The sequence below is a fragment of the Drosophila elegans genome, unplaced genomic scaffold (assembly GCF_018152505.1).
Source record: "Drosophila elegans isolate 14027-0461.03 unplaced genomic scaffold, ASM1815250v1 contig_183, whole genome shotgun sequence".
Taxonomy (NCBI): Eukaryota; Metazoa; Arthropoda; class Insecta; order Diptera; family Drosophilidae; genus Drosophila; species Drosophila elegans.
The window spans coordinates 1,150,132-1,171,280 of record NW_024545550.1 but is presented as its reverse complement, the minus strand read 5'-3'; the positions used below and the strand labels follow the sequence as shown (position 1 = coordinate 1,171,280).

Below are 21,149 nucleotides of genomic sequence, written 5' to 3'. Positions count from 1 at the left end.
GCAGGAGCAGAAAAGAAGAGGACAGGACAGCGTCGAACAAGAGGATTGGATTGGGGAGTTCTGGCAGGACGCGCAGTTTGACTGCCGGAAATGAACATTGGAGTTGGGCCCTGGCTCTGTTTCGGTTCCTGGCTCGGATCTGGGGGATCTGGGAGCTGGGATCCTGGGTAGTTTCAGTGGGACGACTACGACGACGACTACGACGTCGGAGCACAAAAGAAATTAATTTCATTTTTTTTCGCCCTCTCTCTTTTGCCTTTCCTTCATTCTTTCCATTTCTATTGCCTGGCCTTCTCTTGGCTTTTCTCTTTTTGTTGCGTTTGTTGCTTTGGCAATGTTTTGTTTTACCCTCAAGTTTGCTGCAACAAAAATTGCAAGGGAAAAATTTCTGCTAAACCAAACATTGATTGTCAGCTGGTGTGTAAGGGGAATGGGGTGTGTGTGAAGATGAACAACGACTGCAGAGGAAAAAAAGGTACTTGTTAAGTCAATTCAATATCTATTTAAAGTTTTCTTTTAAAGATCAGAAAGCCAAAATCCTCCATCTCCAGCTTTCTCCAGGTTTTAGATTGAGATCAACACATGTTTATGCAGATAAACATAATAAATAATAAATAATAAAAAAAAGAGAAGTGATCAACAGAATAGTTTCAAAACCTGTAAATTTTTTTTGTCTTGTTATTTGTTATCTTTATATACATAGGTTAGACACACAAATGCCAATCCTATTGAAAATCCTTAGTATTGATGAGCAATTTCGTTTAAATTTTTCTTCTGTGCTTGGAACTGAAATAGAATGAAAACTGGCCCAGCTGCCGCTCGTGCTGATGATGATGATGGCATTTCCCCAGCTAAGGCCCAGAATAGTTAGCTTAGGGAGCGGGAAAATTGCACTTTGCATGCTGCCACTGCTGCGGGACAAAACAAAACAAAAAAAAATTGAAAAAAAAAAAAAACTAAAACAAAAAGCGGCGAAGGAGCAGCCGGAGAATGCTGCGGCGCGGAAGTAAATGAAGATTCGCTTGGGCTATAAACTGTCTCCACACACAGATACAAAGAAACATCCATATACGGGGACACAGGGCAACATTTGAGTTACGGAAATGAAATGTCAGAGGAGGAGGGAAGAAAAAAAAACATGGACAGGGAGCCTGGAGAATTGTCCCTTATGGGGCCCGATGTTTGTGAACGATGGTTGGCTTAAATGCCAGGGTCCAGCCTACACTATAACCCCTTTTCCTTTCCCGGCTTCACCGATTTTTTCGGTCTCTATGCTCCTCTAGTTGAGCTTCGTTTCCGTGGTGGACTTTTGCCTGCGTGAACTTCCGGTTACGTGCTTCGGGTTCCTCCACCTCTATATTTCAGGTGTCCATATGTGCATCTATCTTTCTTTCTTTTGTTTCTATTTTTTGCAATTTACTAACTACTTTTACGCGCTCAGCTTTTGGCCAAAACCACAGCATTTTCTCTCACCTTCCCCGCTTTTCCTTGTTTAGTTTACAAAATTACAACTACAACACGAAAGCTGCCTTGCATTTTAATTAAAAATTCTTCAAAATTCGCTTTGAGCTTGCTTCGTGAATTTTCCATCTCCTGTCTCCCACCACTTTCTTCCTATTTTCTCTTTGGGTCTGAGTATTTTTTTTTTGGCTGCTACCAATAATAATACGCTTGTTGTTGGCTATTTTGCTGGTGCTTTTACTACTGCATGCCACCCAAAAGTAGACCACATATTTTTAATTTGACTGCAGCGCAAGGATAAAGGAGAAATGTTGCGGTGGACCCAAAAACCTGGTCATATCAAATGGTCAGGTGCTCCTGAAACCAGACAAAGTTAAGCAAGTGAACTGTAGGTAACTTGTATTTTTTAAACTTAAATATAGACATTTTAGGTATTAAGAACGAAGAGGTTTTTTTTATAGAAATATTACGTAATGTAAAATCAAACTGTGTTACACTCAAATCAGCATTTTCTGCTAAAAAAAATTCAAGATAATATTATTTTTTTACTCGACTGGAACTTGCAATGAAAAAGGCGACAAAAGGGACCTCATATTCCCAGCAGATGAAGAAAAGAGAAAATTATTAAGAGTATACAACAAAAAAAAAAAAAAAAAAACAAGCAGAATCAAATATAAAAATAAAAATATTCAAAAATTAAAGAAAATTCAAACTTAAAGACTTCTTTCCACATTTGGCTGCTTCAACTTGAGGTAAAATGATAAAGAAAAGAAAAGTAAGCATAGGTGAAGAAACAAAACGCAAGCAAAAATCGCAGCTGTCAAGAAGTTGGTGTTTGGGGTAGCATTATCAAAATACGTAATAAAATGGGGGGAGTAAGGCAAAGGAAAGCAGACGGCGGAAAAACATATGAGAGCTTGCACGAGGTGCTCAAAAAGGAAAAGGCAAGAAAAACGAAGAAACAAGAGAGTGAAAGAAGTAACTGGGCTCAGCTGACTGACGAAAATAGTACGCGACGATAGAAAATTCGCGTGTATGTGTTTGTGTGGGTCCCCCCACAGATGATAATAAAAGGGGGAAAACGAGGAGATGAAGAGATGGTGGGATGCGAATGGCATAGAAAAGAAACAGAAATCAGCCGCTTAAAGCGGCCGGCATTTTTATTATTATTTTATGTTATGTTATGTGGCCTTGGTTCGCTTTTTCTTTCTGTTGTTTTTGCCTCTTTCACGCTTTACTTTTATTTACATTGTGCGCAACGTCGCTATTTTATTAGTCGGTCATATGAGGAGTTCCTTCGTTTTATTTTCTTTTCTTTTCTTTTCTTTTCTTTTCTTTTCTTTTCTTTTCTTTTCTTTTCTTCTCCTTGTCCTCTTTTTGTGCTTTCTTTCCGACTGAATGTGTGTGGGTTTTTTTAAATTGTTCTCTTCTCGTGGCTTTTATTTTGATTTAACAACTTCAAACATTGCCGCAGGTCCATCTGTCGTTTTTGTTTTTCTTAATTTTGTTTTCTATTTTTCTCAACATTTTTATTGCCTATTTTCTAGCGCATTGGAAGCGAATCCTTTTAGATTTATTCATTGTTTTCAAAACTATGTAGGTTTAAAATGGATAAAATGGATTAAAATAACAAAGTAACAATAAAACAGAATGTGGAAAACAGGGACAAAATTAATCTTTCTTTCTGACCAACTAGGTCGAGTATTTGTTTATCTACTGTTTTTACTTTTTGGAAAATTTATCCCTTCAACGCATAATATTAAATTAAATGTTAAAATGTTGTCACTAAAATAAATCAAGCATTGTGGTTGAAACTTTTTTCACTCAAACTAATTTCCTAAACCTTTTTTTTTGCATAATTGTTACACCTGCCTATTTTTGTCGTTTATATTGGCATTTATTTAACAAACAAATGTCAATTAATAATCATGTGCTTTAATGGTTGTAAACTAAAAATCTTATTAGTATAAACTAAATTTATCTAGCTCTCTATAAATAAACAATTCTAGTAACACAAAAACGTTTTGTACTAATTTTCCAAATAGAGACATACTATCCATCCTCAACTATCAGTTATTGGTTTTAAGTTTATTCAATGCCCAAAGCTAAGATTCTGCTTGTTCGATTCAAGGAATCGGCACAATGAAGGGACGAAATTTTTAAGGGGTGGCCTCAGTATAACTGGTAGGAACAAAACGGGAATGAGTTTTTGTCCAATGAAGCACGGCGAAAATGGGACGGTCGGCAAAAAAAAAAAAATAAAATAAAAAAAAAAACAACAAAACTTAAACCTTTTCTTTATATAATATGCCCCTAGACCGTCCACACAAACAAACAACTATATACCATTTTGAGACAACAACAAATGTAATCTATATCTTTGCAGTACAATAACAACAAGCCCAGTTTAAACGTGGAAAAAAAAAACTTGTATCGAGAAAGGGACGAAGACGAAGAGGTTCGGTCAAAAAAGCTTTTGGGGAGGGAAAGGCATCACGAAATCACTGGGTGTGCCCGGTGGTTCGGTGTTCGAGGTGTGGGATTAGTTGAGAAATAAAAACCCAAAGCCAAGCCAAAAAAAATCTGCTGATGAGTTGGAAACGTAGCCGAAAAAAATCGGTTATTTAGTAGTTGTGTGGGCGGCACTGGGCGAATATTTTTCCTCCTTGTGGATTTTTCTGTTGTTTTGTTTCTTTCTCTTTTTTTTTTGGGTGTGCTTCGAAAAAAAAAGTTGAAAAAAGAGAAATTAAAACAAGGGACTTTTCCATTTGGCACCCTGTGAGAAGGAGAGTTCTTCTGTTTCCTTCTTTGGCATTTTTTCTGCCAAGCAAGCTGCTGACTTTTATGTAATTATATAGCATTGTTCAATGAATGCTATAGGTGAGGGATATAGGGAAGGGGGTCGTGAAAAGTGGGATTGATTGGTGGTGAGTCCCAATGTATTTGTTAAAAAAAAAAAACGCAATCGTTTGAAATTTAAATTCCAAGTGGAAATTGTGCAATGCACAATGGAATATAGTATTGTGGTTTTGTGTGAAAGACAAAGAAAAAAAACACAAAAACCCCTAAAAAAAAATCAGATGAAGTTATTTGCAATATCCGATTGTTAGTTCTCAGAAAATTAACCAACTATTAAATCAGGAACTTTAAAAGGTGTTTATCTAACACATTAATGGAGTAAGAAATACTCTGATAGACAATTACTATAAATTACTTAGAAAAGAAGTTTAAAAAATGAACAAAATGAAAATTCTATAGTTTGTATTCGAGGTCATTTTTTCTTTTGTATCCTAAATGCACTTTATAAATTCATCAACTTATTTTTCGGAGTCTTTATAAATGTTCTACTACAAGGCAAACAAAAAGTCCTTTCAGTTGGCACTATATCCCCACTTTTCTCATTTTTCCACGCACTTTTTTGTAGAAAAATACATTTTTTACCTGGAAGGCATTGGGGGGTAAACTTTAAGCTGCTTGCCTTTGCCATAATTTCAGCTTAGAAGTTTATTTATTTCTATTATCTGATTTGACTGGAGGATTGCCCCGGGGGAAGCTTTTTTTTGATATTTTTTCGCTGACCTGCCGCTGACTGTGATTGATGTTATGTTGCCGCACTGCTCGCCAATCCGATCGATTAAAAAACGGAGAAAAAAAGAAAAAGCGGTAGAGAAAAGAACTCAGAGAGGGAGACAAATGCACCCTTAAAAAAATGGTGAGGCAAGCCAACAACAAATAAAAGGAAAGCAATGAAATGAAAATGCCTGTCCAGTTGTTTTACATTTTCTTGTGATTTTCTTGAGTCAATTTTCGCCTTTTTGCTAGGGGTGGTGGTTCGTCCCACCCGCTTTTCTCCCTTTAACACCCACCACCTTGCCAGCGACTCATTTGCGCACTAAAAAGAAATTAAGAAGTAGCAAATGAATGCAAGGAAAAAATGTAAAAACTTCCAGCAAGAATGCCAAAGGGAATGGGGCATAAACACAAAAAAAAAGGGAAACAAATTGAAAAATATAAAAATCACAGCACGGAAATACCCTGATTACGCTATCTGTGACTGTGTGAGTGTGGCGTAGCGAGGGGCGGGGCAATAAGCCGCCTTACACCACCCACTACCCCTTCCTCGTGCCTCCATCTCCACCATCTCCCTCCCAACTACACCAACAGCAAGCAGGGCCGCTCAATAGGCTTGTGATAAGCAAAAGCGATGCTTGAGTGAGCCTCAGCCTCCCTCCACAATGCACCCACACCGAAACCCCGCAATCCCAAACCCCTTATAGCAACGGACTCGGACCCGACTGACACTCGCAAAAATAGTTCAATGCTCTGGATAAATATTACAAAAAGTTTAAGGAACTATTAAGCACAAAAGAATGGCCTGCTACAAAACAAGCAGCATATCTAAAGGAGGTTTCTTGGGATCTTCCAAAAAACCATATTATTTTCCCAACACTTTTCCAATTTAGAAATCAATCAAGGGAAATAAATTTCTTTTTAATTTCAAATTCTGAGGGTACACATATTTTTTAACAGGAATACTCGAATAAATAGTTCTAAATGTTTACCAAAAACATGGATATCTGAAACCATATATCATTTAACAAAGACTGGTCTTGAAAACTTATTTCCTAGTTAAGTTTTAGATTATGTATAATCATTTTAATAAGAAATGACCCTAGAAACAGAAACGGAATTCAATTCTTAAGCTTTATTACACAAAGTTTTTGAGGTTATAAGTATAGTGTAAAGTTAAAATGTATTGAAGTTGTAGTTTTCTTTCCAGTGCAGGAAAGGAGGAGGAATATGGAAGGGCCCAACGGTTGGGCCGCTGTTTGGACTTGATAACCCGCCATTGTATACAAGTGAGGCCAAGCCGGCGCATAATCGTCGCCGTAGTCGACGGTTGGCCCTCAACCGATTTCTTCCTCTTTATGGAAAGTGGGGATAAATACGGGGGCTTAAGAGAATAGGGGGTTTTGGGGTCATAGTTTGCAAGGCAGCTCTTCTCTTTCCGAGTGCACATCTGCTCATCCGAGACTCCACCCAGAGTCACAACTTGCTCCAACTTGGACTTTATCATTTCAAAGGCTTTTGTTCTTATATCATTCACATCATGGTCATCGAGTTTTTGTTGAACTCTTCGCGATCATTTGATTCACTGATTTTCTTTTTTCTTTTACTCCAGTGATTGGCTTCTTCCATGCCCCATGCATAAGAGGTGCATAGTTTTGCTGGAACCACTTGGCGAACTTTGACGCTGCTTGATGTGTGAACTTTTTTGCCGGACTGCAATCGATTCGAGCTCAGCGAGGCAACTTCGAGTAGTTTACTCGAATGGAACTGTGTACTCCAAAGTTCAGCAAACAACATCAAAGGCTATGCTGCAAAAACCTTGATTTCTTCTCTACGAGTAGGTTTTATTGATGTAGTCTTTGACAAGAGAAGAGAAAAAGGAAAATCGCCTATAGAATCTTAGCACAAATATATTCTTACTTATAAAATAAAGCCTTGGGAAGGTTAATGAGTTGACTTTTATTTCATACATTAGCTCTTGTTTTAGGTCAAGGATTAATCGGACAACTCCGCACTTATAGCAATATTCTAGTTAAAAAATATTATAAAAATATTTTTGGGGACTTAAAATAGTTAAAATAAAGGTAGCTTTTGTTTTTAAATGTTTTGCGAACTTCTACCTATACAATTAGTTCTGAAAATTCAGATTAATTAAAGGTCCCATTTAAGCCATACAATATTTTCAAATAAATTAAACTAGTAATTAATGTTGTCAAGACCAGTATATTAAGTAAGGGTCCTAAATGGTTTTCGATAAGAACGCTTGAAAATAAAGCCACGCAAAAGTCGAGCACAAAATCCATTTTGGGTGCGCCCCCAAGTGAAGGAATCGGGCGAAATTTCTACATTTTTTTTTTGTACGCCTTTGTTTCGTTATGTCTCAGTTTTGCCGTTATTCTGATGGTCGCTAATTGCGGGCGAGTGTGTGTAAATGTGCGTGCGAGGGTGTGTTTTGTGTTGGATGTATTCGTAGGGGTTAGGTACATCTAATTAATGGCATTATTTTATGTGGCCGAGCCCAAAAAAATACAAAACTTATGGAGTACATTACGTCCGAAAAGCGCCCAAAAGAAAGCAGCAAAATTGAAAAGGGTTTTTTATACCTTGATCGGCGAATGGTTGTTTATTATTCCATGGAACCAAGCATAGTAGATTTGTGTTTTTAGTTTTAAAGTTGACAAATTGTAGTAGTCGACGTGACGGAATTATTATCATACAAAAAACGGTTTGCAATACCCAAAATAAAATTAGAGAAAATAATAGATGTTATCGTGTAATAATTAATAACAATAAAAAGTAGTATATTTATTTCGTAGGACGCAATCGTTGCGAATAGTAGATATTATATGTGTAACATCTCCTTTTAATAATGTTTATCAACACGTGGCTTTGGTATTTGTTGTTTTTTGCTATAAAAAGAACTGAAATCAATGAATATGCGGCAAAAAGGGAGCGAAAAGGAGTAAACACACGCGAATAACTCGACGAAAGGGGAATGCACATTTACATTTTGTATAAAATATATAATCATAAAATGGGAAAAAGCGCACATGTATGTTTGTTTGTTTGTGTGAGGGAATGCCTTTTACTACGTAATGCAAAACGTATAGCGTTTTTTTTGAATTTTTTATGCGTCTGCAGCCGGCAGTTCTGAGAGAGAGACTGGGAAAGCGAGAGAGCGATGAAAGGAGAGCGCGCGCGACTAACGGGATCAGGTGGGAGAAAGAGACTCCGAGTTTTATTTTCAGCACATGTGAGTTTTTTATAAAACTTTTTTGATTTAAATTGGCACTAATGAAGGGTTTTTTGTGTTTTTAACGTTATATTCTTAATAAATTTATTTTGATTTTTGAACGTTTTTCCTTTTTGTTATTGCGTTATAATAACAACGTTACAATTCCGATTGTCCGAGAGATCGAAAGCGCGAGACGAGACCCACCGACTACAAATACAAATTTTGTCTGATGGCTGGCGACGCAGCGCTGGGCGAAATTGACCGTCGTCGCCGCTGCCACCGCTGCAGAGAAGAAAGAAGAAGCAGAAGAAAAGTAGAAGGAGGAGGAAATATAAAAAAACATATCAGCAGCAGCAACAACAACAACAACACAAGAAATCTCACTCAGATCTGTCTCTCTCGCTCTCGCTCGCGCTCTGAATTACATAGTACATGTGCGACAGAACGATGAACGATGATGATGAACCGAATTACAAATAAAAAGAATGATGCCAAAAGACGACGACAACGCCAGCGATTAGCAAAAGCAAAGGAGCAAAAGCACTCACACACACCACTACGCCCTCCCCACCCACTCACACATACATATAGCATACATAGCGGTGGCGAAAAAAAATCGGTCGCAATCGGAAAAAAATGCAAAGGCAGCGACAGCGGCGGCGGCAGAGCTCTCTCTGCTCTCCACATAAAAAAAAAGAGAAGACGAAAAAATAAAACATAAGCAAGCTCACACACACACCGGCTCAGAAAAGTACTCAAGCAGGCTGGAAAAAAATGAGAAGAAACTTTGAGCCTGAGCGCCAACTGACAACAACAACAACAACAACAACAGAGAGGGCAAGAAAGCCGAGGAAAAAAATTGCGGCACATCACGCGCATAGTGGGCCAAACCCCATATTAAATGAATCTAAAGATATCAAATGCTTCAAAAGTTTGAACAACGTTTTTAAAAGCTTTTATTTTCCAACACTTTTTTAAAAAATTCAAAGATATTACATAGTTGGACAAAATAAAATTCCTCAGCTTAACCTGAATTTAAAAATCGAATCGATATTTTATTGTAAATTATTGAAAAGTGTACACCGGTAGATCTTGGGTAAAAATGGTCTATAAATGTACCGGAGCCGAAAGGTGGTACAATTATCACATTTGGAAAAAGGGACAGTGGATTGAACTCGCAAACAGCGCACTAAAAATAAATTCATTATTGATGAGGGGAACACATTTCTTAACAAACTTGTTTGGGGACAGCAGAAGAGGTGGAAATAGAGAAAAAAATTAAAAAAGAAAAAGAATACAAATGAGTGAAAAATATACATAGCGAAACCCACAGTACATAGCACCCTTAGAAAATGACCAGCACACTGACCATCTACAGAAAACCCCAACCCCAAACAAAAAAAAGCTCCAATACTGAAACCAACTCAAACTCAGACTTCCGACTCGCGACGCCCATTAACTGGAGATGAATCCCATTCTCAGGACCCCATGATTTGTGTTTGGGTGTCGCGTAGACATTTCTACCCGTTTCCCGAAGAACGCCAAACCAGTAGCAAAAACAATGGAACAGATGAGCAACGAATAAAAAACTAGAATAGTGCAGCAATTGATGGAAAGACGACGTGGTTGTAGTTGTTGTATTTGAAAATGGCCATAAGCGAGAACAAGCAACATGGATGTAAAAATGGGTGTGGACATTGCGCGGATGAATTGGAAATTCGAACTGGTCCAATGCCGTCCTAATTGGAAGCTGTTTCTGGACTAGGGCTTACCAAAGCTAACGCAAAGTCGGGAAATTGATTTTCACTTTTTCTCATTTGGTTATCTTAAAATTTGCATACTAGATTCAAGTATTTTTTACCACCCAAATAGTAATTAAAAAAAACTGCTCCTTTTCTTCTTTTGATAAAGAATTATAATTATTTGTCCTATTTAACTGTCTTAAAATATATGTTATTAATATGTTTGATATCTAAGGTACCTACACGATTTTCAGATTTTTTGTATTGATTTAAGGTTTGTATCATAAATTAAAATTTTATAATTGTTTTTTATTAAATCAAATCCGTAAAGTAATATTTGTAATATACGACTTTAGCCACTTTGAACTTTGAAATGTAGTTACTAAATTCGACGCCTCATCCCACCGTGCAGCAAAAACAATGCACGTTTCGTGAGCCGCAGAAAAAATTGCGCTCTCTGGTCGAAGCAGCTACAACAACTACAGCAACAACAATACGGGCAAAAAGCGGGAGGAGTGCGAGAAAGAAGAGCGGCGAAGACAAGAAGCAGGACGAAAAGTTGAACAGAGAAAAAAATCCTGATGGAACTGGACAGACGCAGCGTCGTCCGCAAAAGGGGGTTGGCTAAAAGAGGTGGGGCGGGGGGTTTTGGGGCGTTAAGGCTACGACTTGGACTGAGAATGAAAGTGTATGGGTCTCGATGTGTGTGTGAGTAGCGGCCATTGTTGGGGGCACTCACACACACATAAAGGCGGGCAAAAAATTTTTTCTTTGCGCTTCACTCAATTTCGATTTTTTTCTCTTAGTCCGTTTCCTTCAAAAAGTTCAAAGTTGCAAGCGCGCTCTCGCTCTTTCACTCAGCAAAAAAAACGTAATTCTGTTTGCAAGAAAGAACGAAAGAAAAAATCGGAAAAAATGCAAGCCAAGTGGTTCAGACAGAGGGAGATGAAAAGAGAGAGCGAGTGCGGGTGTTGAGCCACCCCGTTAACTGATGTCCACCTTACTCCCTGTCTCTGTCTTGCTGTCCGTGTATTTGCGACCGTTTCAGCTGCTCACATAGTTGGCCAAAGATAAAGGTGAAGGAGTGAGGGAGAACACTGAGGTACACGGAAAAAAAAGTTACATATGACATGAATGACAGTTTAACACTAGAAGTTCATGTTTTGAAATTGAGCAGATAGATAGTACTTTCTTAAATTATCTTTAATTTTCATAAATATTTTACTTTTTTAAAACAATACTGCATTAGTTTGCAATAAAGAATGTGCATCTAGGGATAATATTTTTTCTTATTATTTTTGTCAAATAAATATTATATTATGATCCCTAAAATCTATTATTTACACTGAAATATATATGTATGTATGTGCATACAAAACATTTCATTAAACAACAGTGGGAAATAAACTTGAGCCTTAATTACCAGAAGTGGGTTCCTCAAGTAATTGTATTTTAAGCAGAAATAAGAAAGAATCAGTAAATCTAAATGATTTTGATCTTTTTTCTCTGTGTAGCACACATGCAATGAGGCCAAAAGAGGGGAGGCAGCAAGTTGGTGGGTGGGAAAGGTACGACGCATTGGGAAGACCCTCAAGTGTTGGCATGCAAAAAATATAAGAAAAAAAAGCAGAAAAATAACAAAACAAAAAATACATAGCAATAAATATAACCAAAGCACATGGCGTGGCAGACACATGCATTTAAAAGTGGAGGAGCACTGAGGGGGTTAAGGGGGCTAAGGCAACTGGCAACACTAAATCATACGTGTATGTGAGTGTATGTGTTGGCTGACCACGTTTGCTAAAAGCATTAAAGCAGCGCCAGCATTAATTAACGCTTAGCGAAAATCGAATCTGAGCTTAACCCCAAAAAGAAGGGAAGAAAACAAAACCAAGAAAGAAGTGTGGCAACGCTGGGGTCAGTAAGTGTGGGTGCGAGCGAGATATACTACATACAAGCGTAAGAAACCGTTTCTTGAAGCGGCTTTTTTCGGGTGAGCCTTCTTCACATCAAAGGAGTTCCATTAATTGTATTTAAATGTGCCTGCAGAACAATTACAAAAGCCACAAAGTAAAAGAGGTATTCCAATATTTTTTAGGGTGAACCTAATTTTAAAGAACAAATTTAATGACTTTAATCATTTTTTAAGTTTTTTTTATAACTATGTTCCAGAAAAATAAAGTTAACTAAAAATCAATAAGAAAATATTTGTTACATTTCAATAAAATTAAGGTACACCTTAAGATAAAGTTAAAGTTTTTTAAGTACCTATTAAAAAGATATAATTTTTAAGCTTGTTTTTACCGTATTGAAGGTTATTACAAATTTTAAGTACAAACTTAAAGGTTTAAAAACAAAAAATTTTTCCAATGAGCCGTTTTAAGAATCTTAAACTTTCTTAGTCCATGTTATTTAGACGATATAGTTAACGTCAAAGTATTTTTAACCATTTTAGACATTTTTAACAGTTTTAAACTAATATTTATTTAAGCTGGGTGGGTAATTCAAAAGCCCCATTAATATTTTAACTAATTAAGCTGACTTTGTAATTCATTTATGTAGTTAAAAAGTTTTTATAAGAACTCATATTCTTGGCCAGTCCCAACAACAATGAGTAAGTTTGGCAAAACAATTTTTTTCGTTGGGAAACTCTCCACTGCACATCGTCCAAAAGTACGAAAACTTTTGTACTTCCCTCCCATTTCACAGGGATTTTCCCTTAGCGTTGCCAATCTGAAGTCCGTACAAAAATTTTTCAAGGCGAAATGGACGCGCCAAAAAAAAAGGGGGGCACCACACACACTCCCAGAGAAAACAAAAAAATATTCCCAAACACACACACAGAAAATACGCACCAAGACGAAAGCTCCAACACACACAAACGTCAGTTGCGGTTGAAACATACAAAAGTACAAGGGCAAATACAATAACAACAAGAAGCGGCGAAAATAAAAATGGGCGAACAAAAAGAAATACATAAAATAAAGGAGAAGGAGGAAACTCCAAGAACATGTGCAGAAACATCGGCGACAAACGAAAGAGATACAGCTGTAGTTGTAGTTGTAAAAATCCCCACAAAATGAAAATAAAGTAAAAGAAAATAGAGGCGCAAAAAAATTCAGCAACTTGTGGAGGCTAAGAAGGGGGAGTGGGTGGTTGGGTGGACAGATGGCCGGCAAAACTTTGCAGCGAAAATATAAAAATGGAGCGCACGTCTGTGACAAAAACAACAAGAGTGATAGGAGGGCGAGGCGTAGGGGGAAAGAGAGCATGAATGGGAAGTCGCCGCAAGAAGAAGGAACGGCGGAAGAAGGGAGCTTAATGTGTGTGTGTGTGAGTGGGAGTGAGAGAGTGGACCACCGTTTGAGTTTTTGTTGTTGTTGTTTTTTTTTTTTTGTTCTTTCGCGTCCCCCCGGCTTGAGTAATTTTTATTTCTCAACAGCGACGGCGACTTGAGTGTGAAGCAAGTTGAGCGCTCGCTTATTTGCTCAAGCGGACATACGTCTCATTGGCCACCACTGTAATGTGGTTGTTGTCTCCGCTTAAGTGGTTGCTGTTTAAATAAGTTAATGTTAAAATTTAACAGCAACGCCGATTTCAGCTGTATACATTAACATAATACTTTTTGTAGATAATCCGTTTTCTTGAATTAACCTCTAATTACATTTTATATTATAGATCATCAATCTCAAATTACAGATTGTATGAATTTTAAAACATAAGTACGTTATCTTAAAACTAAAAATCAATTTTCTTTTAATAATGCAGTATAATATCCATCTTTTGCGCTTCAAGGAATATATTAAATAAAATATTTATAAATGTAACCACAAAATTTTTAAAGAGATGTTCTTTAGCATAATGTTTAACCGGTAGATAGCTAGCTATAAGCAAAATTAGCAAAATATATTGCAAATTATTCAATAAGATAATTAAAATTTCATAAAATAAAATGTTTATCAAGTTGAAGTTTACATTACCAAATCAATTGCTGGATTATTATGTGGCATTTAAATGAAAATAATAACTTGTAAGGAAATCAAATTGATGTCTGATCCAATTAGTTCCACGAATTGATTAGCCTAATTTAATTTTCCGCCTGCCCTAAGGTAAAACTCTTTGACCTGCCAGCTAATTATGGCTGAAAAATCGATACATTTGCAAAGCCCCAATGCACAGACAATGCAAATCAATATTAATTACAAGTTGCGGCAACAACAAACCTATGGCAATGTCACATCGATAGTAAAAGCAACGACATTTCCCCGATAAATGTTCTAAAGGTGGTATACATAGTTCGTTCTCCATTATATAGAGTCTATATGCCCCAGAGCAATCGTCAGCAGCAAGAATTAATGAAGCACACCAATGACAATTACATTGGGGCGTTGTCGTCAAATGCAAAAAGCAACAAAGTGAGGCACGTTGATGCACCGAAAGAAAGGCTGTCTTATTCAAAAACCATTAATATTCTTAATGCTACTAATTTAAGACAAAATAATTGTCATGGTAATTGGTTCGTTTTTTTTTTCTTTTCAGTTTGGTTTTATGAAAGGTTGAGGTCGCTCAGCGAAACAAAATTACAAACTATAAACGATTTTAGTTTTAACAATATGCAAATAACTTGTTACTATTACTATTGAAAAAAAAACGAAACTGGTATTTTCGGTTACTCAATTTCAGCGAATCGTGATGCAATATTGCAAAGAGACTAATTTTAAAATATTTCCAATAAAGTCGGTTAAAAATAGATTTGTATTTGTTTGGACATGTTATTGAATTTCTATTTATTTAAAAATTAATCTTATTCTCATTGTTTTAGTAAGGTTGTTTTCTATAACCTCAAATAAATGTTTGTTTGGTTTTTAAGAGAGGAATTATGTTAAAAATATATCCCTGTCAATAAAGGAAAAATACAAACAAACAACGGGTCTTAAAAATACTAAACAGATATTATAGAATTAAGTAGAACTTCTATAAATCTAAAAAATAATAATGACTAAAAGTATTTTTAAATTAACTTTAAAAGTTTCTGGATCTGGTTGACTTTCTATTGGATATGTCCATGTACAATCTAAATTACTACATTTGGAATTGCAATTTAAGTAAAAATTGTCACAGTGTAGTAGGCCGGTTTTGGTGGGTGGCATTCAGATAAATACGGGAGAAAAGGGTGAGCTTGGGGAGAGGGGACTTGCAGAGGCGAGCTGGGTCGAGATAACAGCGACCCTGACAGTAATTGTACTCGTACCGCTCCGCCTCTATATTTGTGCGTTCAATTTAAAAAAGAACCACTTTTGCGGTTTGGCTAGTTCGATGTTGTTTTGTTTGTTGACAAACCGATTAATAGGTGGTAATTGTGGGTGCAGTGTATGTATTTCATTTGATTCGACGATCTAGTTTATACAATAAGTTATTGCAATTTTCATACTTATATGATTTTATGTCAGCAACAATTGATTATATTCATAAAACTCATTAGTTTACATTTGATTTATATTTTTGTTTATCAATTATAAGAGCGTTAATTTACACCTTATAACAGGAATCAGCTATTTGTTATAGATGATTTCTGTTCAATAAAGCAATTAATTATAATTATATTGATTTAACACTTATTAAAGCTGATATTTTTATTTGATTTCCGTTTCACTAACCAAACAAATATGAGATAAGAAGAAAAATCCTAAAAATAGTCTTCCACAAAATGATCTAATCCATGAATTGAAAACATTGTATAAATTCAATGAGGTTAATTTTTATACCATTAAAGATGTTACTATTTTATGGAACAAACACATTTTATTATATCAGATGTTCAAAGATGAAAAGTGGAATTATACTTCCATTAAACTTTGTAAACTAATTTAAATTGTTTGCTTCATTTTATTTTAGTTTTTCTTCGATATGCATTTATCATTTAATTAAAGTACATTTACAGTTTTTTTCTGAAATGTCCTGGTTTTATCAGATATTAACTTTATTACAATTTTGATTTAATGTTTTATGCAAATATATACCGTCTATACGAATCGTTCTAATAAAATCTTACTGGCTAAGCGAACACTTAATAGCGACTCACCTGTAATTCCGATTCAGTGACGTCTATTTCACCGCGATAAACGAAATCGATAATGGTTTTCAGGTCAGTGAAGATAATGTCGGCGGGCAGGATGATCGTGGGATGTTTGCAAGGGTTCTCGAGCAATAGTTTTTGGAAATATGTCGAGCAGGCGGACAGGACAACCTAAAAAACGGGCAAAGGAGGTTATTAGATTGATATGTGTATTTGTGGAACTTTAGCGGGATACTCACCTTGTGCGCCTTGAGGGATCCGTGTTCGCAGGACAATGTGACATCCACAAAGGATAGATCCTCGCGCAGCTGCTGGAACACCGATGTCATCGTATTCTGATAGTTATTCCAGCGCAGGCTGAAATACTGATGTCCTCGTACCGCTGCCATTTTCAATGGATTTACTTTTAAGCTTCCTCGATATCCTTAAAATTCCTTTTGCTGGCTTCGGTTTATTGTTGTCGCGCCAATGACGTGACGTGTTCAATTCGCTGTATATATCCTATATCCTGCTGGAAAGACGAAAAATTCTTGAATTAGATGCGGTTTACATAGGGCTGCGAATGGGAAATCAATCAATACAAAATGAGTGAGGCGTGGCTGCATCCTCCGTTTTTAGTTCTTAGTGAATCGCCGTCCCCGATGCAACTGAATCACCACCAACCACATGTTGAAGATGCAATAAAAAGGAGTCGCAGTCAGTCGGTCCATTGTGTTTGAGAGTTTTGCAACGAGTTTCAGGGAATAAGCACAAATGTTGGAGGAGAAGATGAAGGAGTGGAGAAACTATGCCGAAGACAGGTAGGAAAATTTATGAAAGACCCTGGTCCAATAGCTAATGTCCTGTGAGACAAGCTGTGTTATCTAACACCTCCTGGGCGAGCATCTTATCTTTAATTTTTATTAATTTATAATTTAAACATTAAAAAAAAATTTTTAAGTTTTGGGAAACAAACTGTTAGTTTTTGATAAGCTCAAGAAAAGTATCTGATTAAACTGATAATAAATTGTTTTTTTTACACACATTATTTATAAGTTTCAAAATTCAACAAAAAAGTTTCAAATGCAGAAGAAGGTTACAAAAAAAAAAAACAATTAAAGCACATACTTTAATAATTTGGTTTAATATCTGTCTGAATTTCAGTAGAGGGCAATATTGTTATTATTAAATTTTCATAATACTTAAAACTTTCAGTTTCGCTCAAAAAACTTGAAAACATTCTACCATGTACTTTCTTTTTATTAATGACTTACACTGGTAAACTATACAGCTTTATTTGACAACAAATAGTTTCTGATAATGGGTAAATATTGAAAAAAAATACTCAACTTCAGTTTAAATGTTTAAATATATGTTTTATTTTAGATGTTTATATTTAAAGCTTAACCATTGACAGACAAACGAATGGGAACTATTTCTACTTTATCTAGTGATGGTTATATCGGCTGGTTTTTAGCACTGCACACTGAGCCAGCCTGCATGCTCGAATTTTGGCCAAAAGTTCGTTTTTTTTGGGAAAATGAATAAAAAAAAGTATGGGGCCCTTTTTAAAATACTATTAGGTTATTTATGTCTACATTTAATAACAAATAATTTCCGACATTGGTTCAATCCTTTAAGACAAAACGCTCCCTAGCTATATAGGAAAAGTAATGCCAGATTTTTACCAAAAATAATTGCTTTCTGGCCCAGTGTGGTGGAATAGTTTTGTTTTGCACAGTTTCATGTAAAATGCTGGGCCAGGCCAAAAGGAAGAAAACCAAAACAGAAACCAGTTTTCAGTGAATCTTCTTTTTTATGCGCTGGCAAAGGGTATACTAATTTTGGTCAGAAGTTTGTAACGAAGTTAAGTGCTGCTAAGTAATTTTTTCGGTCGTCTTTCCTTATATATTTTCCTTATTCTATATATGTATATATCTTAAGCTTAGAAATCTAAGAAACAATTGGATTATTAATTAAAGCATTTATAAAAGTAGCAGAACTCTGTTTGTAGAAGCACTTATAAATTTTGATCAAAATCAGACGACTATATTTTAGGGGTTTCGTGTATACAATGTCAATAAGGGCAAATGCAAATATAATAAGTTTTAATAAAATCACAAACCTCCATTCTTAACATGTCATAAAAACGATCCGGCTATCAGGAAAAAGGGTATTAAAAATTTAACTAGCCGAAGTTAACATGCTTTTTCATTTTCAATGGCACGTATTGAAGCCTAGACGTTTTTTTTCTAGTTGGGGCATTGTCAAAAAAGGAATAAAAATAGTATAATAGGAATGCTGAAAGGATGCTTGGAGAGGCAACTTGCCGTGCAAATAGAATGGGAGGCAATGGGGTAAGGAGGAGGAGGAGGAAAGGAGGAAAAAACTTTTGCTTGCAACGTCCAGCGCGGAGGTTGAAATGCAACCACAACTTTATTCCAAACAGAACAATCAAGAAAAAATGAATTTTTCAAAACTACAGTGGAACCTGCTTGAGAAAACATCTTTTGCAACTGGAATTTAATATAATTAATAAAAAAAAATAAATAATACATATCAAATGTTCTTTAATTACATTTTATTTCCAAACTTTCTATAGTTTACTTTTGTGTATTGCCCTCAGACTTTAATTTATAGTTCATATACTTTGAAAAGATTTACTGTGTTTTCATATTGTTATTGAAGAAGATTCGCAGTCAAAACAAACCAGCGGCAAGAAAACAAGGTGTAAAGAGGAGAAAGAATAGGTGTCGCCACCCACTCAAGAGACCTGAGTCTCTCTCGTTCTCTTTGTTTCTCCCATAGAGAGGCTTATCATTAATCGCGCATTATGCGGCCTGCTTGTTCCAGTTGTTACTATTCTTCTTCGTTTTGACTAGACCACGTTTTATTTTTCTGCTATTGTTCGCGTAATTGTTGCTCGCTCACTCTCTTGCACACACATGCTGCAGATTTGCCGCTTTTTGGAGTCCTTCATCTTCTTCATTCCCCTCTTCATCTGCATTTTAGCATGTTTATTTGGCAAATGGATAATGTGTGTTCGTAGTGTTTGTGCTTTCTTTTTAGCTTTTCTTTGCTTTTACATATTTTCTTGCACTCCATAATTTTGTACCCTACGGAAGGCTTTGCGATCCGACAACAAAAAAAAAATTGTACGGTAATTACAAAAAAATGTTGAAACTAATTTTATAGATCGGTAGATAAAACTGAATTCAAAAGTAAATAAGGCAAAAAGAATATGTACATTTTTAAGTTTTTAAATCTTTCGGTTTAACAAAAAAAAATAAATGTAATAAAATTGTTTTCATTTTGAACAAATTGCTCTGTATTTATTAGTAAGTGCTTTCGTGACAAAAAGAATTCTAAACAAACATTAAATAAATTCAAAATCAATTAATAAACCCACAATAATAATAAGAATATGTTTACAATTATTTACAATAAGACCAATTTAAATGATTTTTAGCTTTAAACCTTTTTTTAACTTTTATTCCTTGAAGTGATCTGAAGCCCTGTTTGTCCCACTGTCTGTTCTGTTAGTGGCCACAACCCCACTGCGCCTCGTTTGTCTAATACTAGACTGATTTTGTCCCACAGTCGTGTTCCAGGCAAGGTAACTTCGTTTTCGTCGCGTCTCTTCTTTGCTTTTAGATGGTGCGCAAGCGAGCGAGTGAGATGGCTGCTTTGCGGGGGCGAGAGAAGAAGAGGGGGAACAACGAAGAGGGGGAAGCAAGGGCGCAAGACAAGTGACAGCGCTCTGCGAAATGAAAGAGTGGGTGAAGGAGAGGGCAAAAGAAAATGGATTTTAAACATTTTTGTTTTGATTATTATTGTTCTTGTTCGTCGCAAAACTCTTTGCAAAGCAAATTGGGCGAGGAGAGAGCGGGAAAGGAAGTGAAAGAGTCGAGCGGAGAGAGGGAAGAGAGCGCTGTAATGTAAATGTAATGCAGAACAATTGCATTTGCCAATTGAAACCAATTGAAAGGTTTGCAGTATTTTTATTTTTCCCCTCAAACTACAAATATGTTCGTCTCTTATTTTTAGTTTAGTTTTGTGGGGCTGCGCCTTTACCTTTTCGCTATTTATATTTGATTTTCGCTGCTGCTGCAATTTGCCGCCTGCCTTTTTGCATAATAATAATAGAGGAAATACGTCAAAGAGTTCCCGTTACTTTGCGTTTTGTTGTTGTTTTTTCGTACTGCATACGAATTTACCGCCAGTTTTGTGTTGTTTTTGTTGTTGCTTCTCTTGTTTTTTTTTTCTCTTTTGCGTTTAGTACACCTTTTTTATTAATTTGTTCGCTTTTATTTTTATTTTTCGCTGCGCCTTCTGCTTCTACGCTCGCTCACGCACACACGCGCGCAGGCAGCACCACACGTACACACACACACGCATTGCGATTGGTTTTTCATAATTCGCAAAGCAAAAAACTTTAAATTTATTCTATTTGATTTTCTTGGCTGGCACGCTGTCGCTGCTTAATTTTTATTGGACTAACCATTTCGATTGGCGCCGCACTTTGACCGCTTCATAATGCGCTGCTATAAATTTCCAACCGCGCTTTTCCGCACTCTTTTTACGCGCACGCACACCGAATTTCGCTGGCAAAACGGAATTTAAAATAATAATTATTTTTTCAGCTCGTCGTTCATCGGAGTGCTCGTGTTCGCCATTTTCGTGTAGCGCTGCCAGATAGTTGTAGGTCGCTAAAAGGTAGTAAAAGGTGTTATAAGTTTGTAAATTTCGTTTGTTTTAATTTAAATCACTGCCTTAGTTTCTTAAAAACTTTTGTATCTTATCAATGTATTTTATTTGGTGCTAAATCGTTGTAAGTCTCTTAATTTACCTTAAAGTATTAACTAGGTGGCATCACCTTATCGGTTGTTCTTTGCCCCGCCACATGTACTATCTAATTGTCTCGCTCGCACTCGTTACATTTGGCCTATTGATTTTTTTCTCTATGGACTTTGCATTGGGCGCGTAAAATTCAGCAATTTAAATATAAGAGCAATCAAAAAAATTTTACAATTTTTATAAGTTGCTATTTGCTCAATTGATCTTGTGGCTATGTGGCTTAAAAAAG

General features: G+C 36.1%; 1 protein-coding gene across 3 annotated transcripts in view; it reads right to left on the bottom strand.

The window, feature by feature from the left end:
- The window catches only part of LOC108149742 (broad-complex core protein isoforms 1/2/3/4/5), a 51,861-nt gene extending 31,119 nt beyond the window's left edge, over positions 1–20,742 (bottom strand). For all 3 annotated transcript variants that reach the window (XM_041707722.1, XM_041707723.1, XM_041707724.1), the window contains exons 1-3: positions 20,138–20,742; positions 16,324–16,595; positions 16,091–16,255 (exon numbers count right to left, since the gene is read on the bottom strand). In XM_041707722.1, the coding sequence (XP_041563656.1) occupies positions 16,091–16,255; positions 16,324–16,473 (315 nt within the window). In that variant the 5' untranslated portion in view covers positions 16,474–16,595; positions 20,138–20,742. The remainder of the gene's footprint in view (positions 1–16,090; positions 16,256–16,323; positions 16,596–20,137) is intronic.
- Positions 20,743–21,149: the final 407 nt, after the last annotated feature.